The sequence below is a fragment of the Somniosus microcephalus genome, unplaced genomic scaffold (assembly GCF_052327205.1).
Source record: "Somniosus microcephalus isolate GS21.2 unplaced genomic scaffold, FLI_Smic_1.0 unresolved_chr3, whole genome shotgun sequence".
NCBI classification, from domain to species: domain Eukaryota; kingdom Metazoa; phylum Chordata; class Chondrichthyes; order Squaliformes; family Somniosidae; genus Somniosus; species Somniosus microcephalus.
This window is the reverse complement of record NW_028225181.1, coordinates 64,839,053-64,845,068: the sequence shown is the minus strand read 5'-3', so window position 1 is coordinate 64,845,068 and position 6,016 is coordinate 64,839,053. Positions and strand designations below refer to the sequence as shown.

The window sequence follows — 6,016 nt, the reverse complement described above, 5'->3', positions numbered from 1 at the left end:
CTGCTTCAGCACCTTGTAGATGTAGATGCTGTAACTCTGCTTCCTGGTCTTCCTGCGCTTCTTGTCGCCTTTGGCCCGCTTCTTGGTGGCCGCTTTCTTCGGCCCCTTTTTCGGGGCGATGCCCCTGGACGCCGCTTCAGGCCTGGTGAATGGACGCGAGAGTTTGTGATGGAGAAAGTCTCCCGGACGCGCTATTTAATAGCTAGCCGTATGCAAATGAGGAATCAGAAAGTGAAGGATTCCTATTGGTGAACCAGCGCATAAGTATCTATTGTGAGTTAGGAACAAGGGGTGCAACCTGGCCAATCAGAAACGCTCATGGTGTTGCAGCTGGTTTCAGGCACGTGGGGGAGAGTCTCCACATGGCCGCAGCTTGAAAAATATATTACAATAGGAAAATACTGCGGAATCTGAAATAGCAACAGAAAATGCTGGAAATACTTGATGAAGGGTCCCAGACCTGAAACGTTAACTCTGTTTCTCTCTCCACGGATGCTGCCTGGCCAGCTGAGTATTTCCAGCATTTTCTGTTGAAAAATGTATTTTTGGTCCCATAAGTTGCCCTGTTAAATTGCAGACTGCTTGCCCGACATTGATCCAGCTGAATGTTGGGAAGACCGGTCCCCGCCACTAACTGTGTCCCCACGTCACCGACTCCCTCCCTCTTCCTGGGCAGCTGGCTGAGCCAGACTGTTCGCAACCGTGGTGTCATATTTGAATCCCCACCCCCCCTCATATGAGCTTCCGACCACATATCCACGCCAGCACTAAGACCGCCTATTTCCGCCGCCGGTACATCACCCGACCCCGCCTCTGCCTCAGCTCATCTGCTGCTGAAACCCTCATCCATGCCTTTGTTCCCTCTAGACTTGACTATTCCAACGCACTCCTGGCCGGCCTCCTACATTCCACCCTACATAAACTTGAGGTCATCCAAAACTCTGCTGCCCGTGTCCGCACGTGCACCAAGTCCCGTTCAACCATTACCCCTTGTGCTCGCTGACCTACAGAGGCTCCCGGTTAAGCAATGCCTCAATTAAAAAAATCTCATCCTTGTTTTCAAATTCCTCCATGGACTCGCACCCCCTCATCCCCCACACACACACAAAGCTAGGTGGGCATGTGTGCTGTGAGGAGGATGCCGAGAAACTCCAGTATGATTTGGACAGATTGGGCGATTGGGCAGATGCATGGCAGATGCAGTATAATGTGGATAAATGCGAGGTTATCCACTTTGGTGGCAAAAACAGGAAGGCAGATTATTATCTGAATGGCAATAGATTGGGAAAAGGGGAAGTGCAACGACACCTGGGTGTCCTTGTGCACCAGTCGTTGAAGGTAAGCATGCAGGTGCAGCAGAGGGTTAAGAAGGCAAATGGTATGTTGGCCTTCATAGCGAGAGGATTCGAATACAGGAGCAACAATGTCATGCTGCAGTTGTAAGGGCCTTGGTGAAACCGCACCTTGAGTATTGTGTGCAGTTTTGGTCACCTTATCTGAGGAAGGATGTTCTTGCCATGGAGGGAGTGCAGCGAAGATTCACCAGACTGATACCTGGGATGGCAGGAATGACGTATGAGGAGAGATTGGGTCGATTGGGCTTATCCTCGCTGGAGTTTAGAAGAATGAGAGGGGATCTCATTGAAACTTATAAAATTCTAAGAGGACTAGACAGACTAGATGCAGGAAGGCTGTTCCCGATGGCGGGGAGTCCAGAACCAGGGGTCACCATCTACGGATAAGGGGTAAGCCATTTAGGACTGAGATGAGGAGGAATTTCTTCACCCAGAGAGTGGTGAACCTGTGGAATTCTCTACCACAGAAGGCAGTAGAGGCCAATTCATTAAGTATATTCCAGAGAGAGTTAGATATATTTCTTAAGGCTAAAGGGATCAAGGGATACGGGGAGAAGGCAGGGACCGGGTACTGAGCTTGGATGATCTGCCATGATCTCATTGAATGGCGGAGCAGGCTCGAGGGGCCGAATGGCCTACTCCTGCTCCTATCTTCTATTTTTCTATGTTTTTTCTATGTTTCTACCGTTATTTAATGAAATTAAATCCTCTCTACCTCTCTCTCTCCACCTTTAAAACGGTCCTTAAAACCTACGTCTTTCTGTCCTAATATCTCCCTATGTGGCTCTGTGTCAATGTTTGTCTGATTACTCTCCTGTGAAACATCTTAGGACGTTTTACTACATTAAAGGCACTATATGAATGCAAGTTGTTGTTGGAATACCTAGACCAGGCAGATGGATCATGGAGACCTGGGATTATCGTTAGCAGCATGACTCGATATTTCATCCATAAACCACGCCTGAAATCAAATATAAAGAGGCACATTCCTTGACAAAGATACACATAAAACATACCATAGTCGCGCTGAAGCAAAGATTCTGCTGCTTGAACAGGTCTGGGAGGGTGGAGGGTGGGGGCTGTCCTATTGCACAGCGCTAGAAAGCTATCCATTATAGTGGTATGCTGCACAGTGCATAATTATGCTCTCAGAAGACACGTCGCCATGCAGTAGTTGGGACAGGAAGGACAGTCAGGATCGACAGAGGCTGAGCTCATGGCTGGCTGCTCCACCAGACTGGCGGCAAGGAAGACAAGCCCAGCAGCTTCTAATGGACAACCATTTCAATTAGACATTCAAAGGTCACTTCAGCACAAGTATTGCTGAACTCATGTTCCCAACGAAACTGATGCACCAAACCCATCCACACCATTATGCTCTACCCAACCTTGGCCATCAAACATATCAATCCCATTCATTTCCTGCTACAGAAATGTGCCCCAGTAAGAGTGAAAACGTGATTCCAATAAACAGTGCAGGATTCATTATGAATTAATGATCCTTATCCCACTGCTTCTCTGTGTCCAGCGCGTCTCCAACTACCTAATGTAAGCGAACTGATGGACGTGACTGAATGTTTACTTGGATACAGATGATTCTTTACCTCCTTCTGCTGGGCCATAAGATTGCCCTGTTAATGCCACATCTAACACTGCAGCGGCTGCCTGAGATTGCACTCTCTGGCTCAGCAGGATGGCAAGGATACAGCAGGACCCCGAGCAACAACTCCCTTCTCCAATATATCCAAGTTTGCTGATGATACAAAGCTGGGTGGGAATGTAAGTTGTGAGGAGGATGCAAAGAGGTGTCAAGGGGATATAGACAGGCTAAGTGAGTGGGCAAGAACATGGCAACTGGAATATAATGCAGAGAAATGTGAAGTTATCCACTTTGGTAGGAAAAATAGAAAAGCAGAGTATTTTTTAATTGGTGAGAGATTGGGAAATGCTGGTGTTCAGAGGGACCTGGGTGTCCTTGTACACGAATCACTCCAAGTTAACATGCAGGTACAATTAGAAAAGCAAATGGTATGTTGGCCTTTATTACAAGAGGATTTGAGTATAAGAGTAAAGACATCTTACTGCAATTATATAGGGCTCTGGCGGACCACACCTGGAGTATTGTGTACAGTTTTGGTCTCCTTACCTAAGGAAGGATATACTTGCCATAAAGGGAGTGCAACAAAGGTTCACCAGACTGGTTCCTGGGATGGGGAGATTGTCCTTTGAGGAGAGATTGAGTAGACTAGGCCTATATTCTCTAGAGTTTATTAGATTGAGAGGTGATCTCATTGAAACATACACAAGTCTGACAGGGCTTAACAGGGTAGATGCAGGGAGGATGTTTCCCCTGGCTGGGGAGTCGAGAACCAGGGATCAGTCTCAGAATAAGGGGTCGGCCATTTAGGATGGAGGTGAGAAATGTCTTCACTGGAGGGTTGTGAAACTTTGGAATTCTGTACCCCAGAGGGCTAAGGAGGCTCAGTCGTTGAGTATATTCAAGACAGAGAAATAGATTTTTTAATATTAAGGGCATCAGGGGATAGTTCAGGAAAGTGGAGATGAGGTGGCGGAGCAGGCTCGAAGGGCCAAATGGCCGACTCCTGTTCCTGTTTCTTATGTTCTTATCTGTGCCTACTCCTGCCACGCCCCTCATTGTCAAATCTCACAGTGAGGTTTACCAGAATTTTTACATTTCACAGACCTCTTGTCGATTGAATGGGTGGCTATTAAAGGAGCCTTTTTTCTTTGGTTCAGATCCATAATTTTAATTTAATCTTTTCAACCGCCGAATCCATAGAGTGTCCGCCCCTGGTGTTTCAGCGTGTACACCATGTCCAGGGCAGTGACCACCCTGCGCTTCGCGTGTTCCGTGTAGGTGACCGAGTCTCTGATGATGTTCTCCAGGAAGACCTTCAGCACACCCCGGGTCTCTTCGTAGATGAGACCGGAGATGCGCTTGACGCCGCCTCGCCGAGCCAGGCGGTGGATGGCGGGCTTGGTGATGCCCTGGATGTTGTCACGATGGACTTTGCTGTGCCGCTTGACTCCGCCTTTCCCCAGCCCCTTACCCCCTTTCCCTCTGCCGGTCATAACTGAAACTTAAGCTATTGCAAAACAAACAACCCCAGTAATTGAATTGGGAAGAAGAGTTTTCGGCGCCGCCCACTCCTTTCATACAATGCTGGCGGACCTGGTTGGAAACCCATAAATGGGCGGAGTCAGGATGAAAATGAGGACTCCCGGTTCCTTCTCAAGTAGCCGATATTGAACTGCACCCGTGGGGGAGATAAACAAAATACTGCGAATGCTGTCAAACCTGAAATAAAAACAGAAACTGCACGGAATATACGCAGCAGGTTGGGCAGCACCTGTGGAGAGAGAGAGAGAGAAATAGAATCGATCTTCCTTGTGCCAGACCTTGTTTTGGACACAGTTTTGTCTCCTTCAGCTGTGCTTTATTAAAGTCCTTCCCAGTTTTTATCTCCCATTACATGTTTCGGTCCTTCCAGCAGACGACTTTTCCATTGTACCACTGCTTCCCCACCCCCCCTCCGCCTTTGTGGGGTGTTTCCAGTTCACCCGGGTTTTCACAAGTTAACAGGGGTGGAGGGTGGGGGTGGGGAGATGCCTTCAGTTAGATGCAACCTGGATGAAGGCAGCCTAGACACCTCTTTCACAGAGTGTTGTAATCGCTGATAAGCACAAAGTTTTAATATAATAATGACTGGGAGATGGCTACTCTCCGAGTCCTCCTGACCCTCAGACTTGAGCACCTACCAGCAATCAGTGAAATCCCAATTGTGATCTGAGGTGAAACCTTTGCTTTAGAAAGTAGCTCCAGGGGTTTCAGAATGCAAGGGCCACTGTATGTGCGTTGTCCATCAGCAGCTTTACCAGCACAAAAATTAATCAGAAGAGCAAATGACAGAATAAACAGCCACTTGCCAATATACAGACAAGACTACTAGGAATCATTCCTAATAGAAATGTTACTCCATCTCCCCATATTTCCAATTGCATGTGATTGCTATGGTTTACAATACTAATCAATCTTTGCTAGACAGGAAGGTCTATGGATGCAACATTAATATTTTCTGGTCTATTTCTCAGTAATTGTTTTCCATTGTTTCCCTAAACCTCTCCGTCTCTCCACCTCTCTTTCCTCCTTTAAGTCACTCCAAAAAACCTCCCTCTTTGACCAAGCTTTTGGCCATCCACCCTAATCTCTCCTTATGTGGCTCGCTGTCAAATTCTGGTTGATAATCGCTCCTGTGAAGCGCCTTGGGACGTTTTACTACATTGTTGTTGTTTTGTGCACCTCTTAAGTTAATATGCAGCATATTCCTTTCTTTCCTGTGAAATTGGAAGTGGTAGAGAACCAGGAGCCAATGTCGGCCGACAAGAGCAGGGGTGATTTGTGAGCGGGACCTGGTGCGGGATAGGAAGCGGGCGGCAGAGTCTTGGATAAGCTGAAGTTTGCCGAGGATGAAGGAAGGGAGGCTGCCCAGGAGAGCCTTGGAATAGCCGTGCCTGGGGGGCGACAAAGGCATGGATGCGACTTTCAGCAGCAAATGGTCTGAGGCAGGGGCGGAGGCAGGCGATGCCACAGGGGTGGAAGTAGGTGATATTCATGATGGAGAGTAAGGGGAGAAACCCAG

At 47.9% G+C, this 6,016-nt stretch overlaps 1 protein-coding gene across 1 annotated transcript; it reads right to left on the bottom strand.

The window, feature by feature from the left end:
* Positions 1–4,136: 4,136 nt before the first annotated feature.
* On the bottom strand, positions 4,137–4,448 carry LOC147091655 (histone H4-like). The gene has a single exon (XM_085976568.1). The coding sequence runs from the start codon at positions 4,446–4,448 to the stop codon at positions 4,137–4,139; it is 312 nt and encodes a 103-aa protein (XP_085832694.1).
* Positions 4,449–6,016: the final 1,568 nt, after the last annotated feature.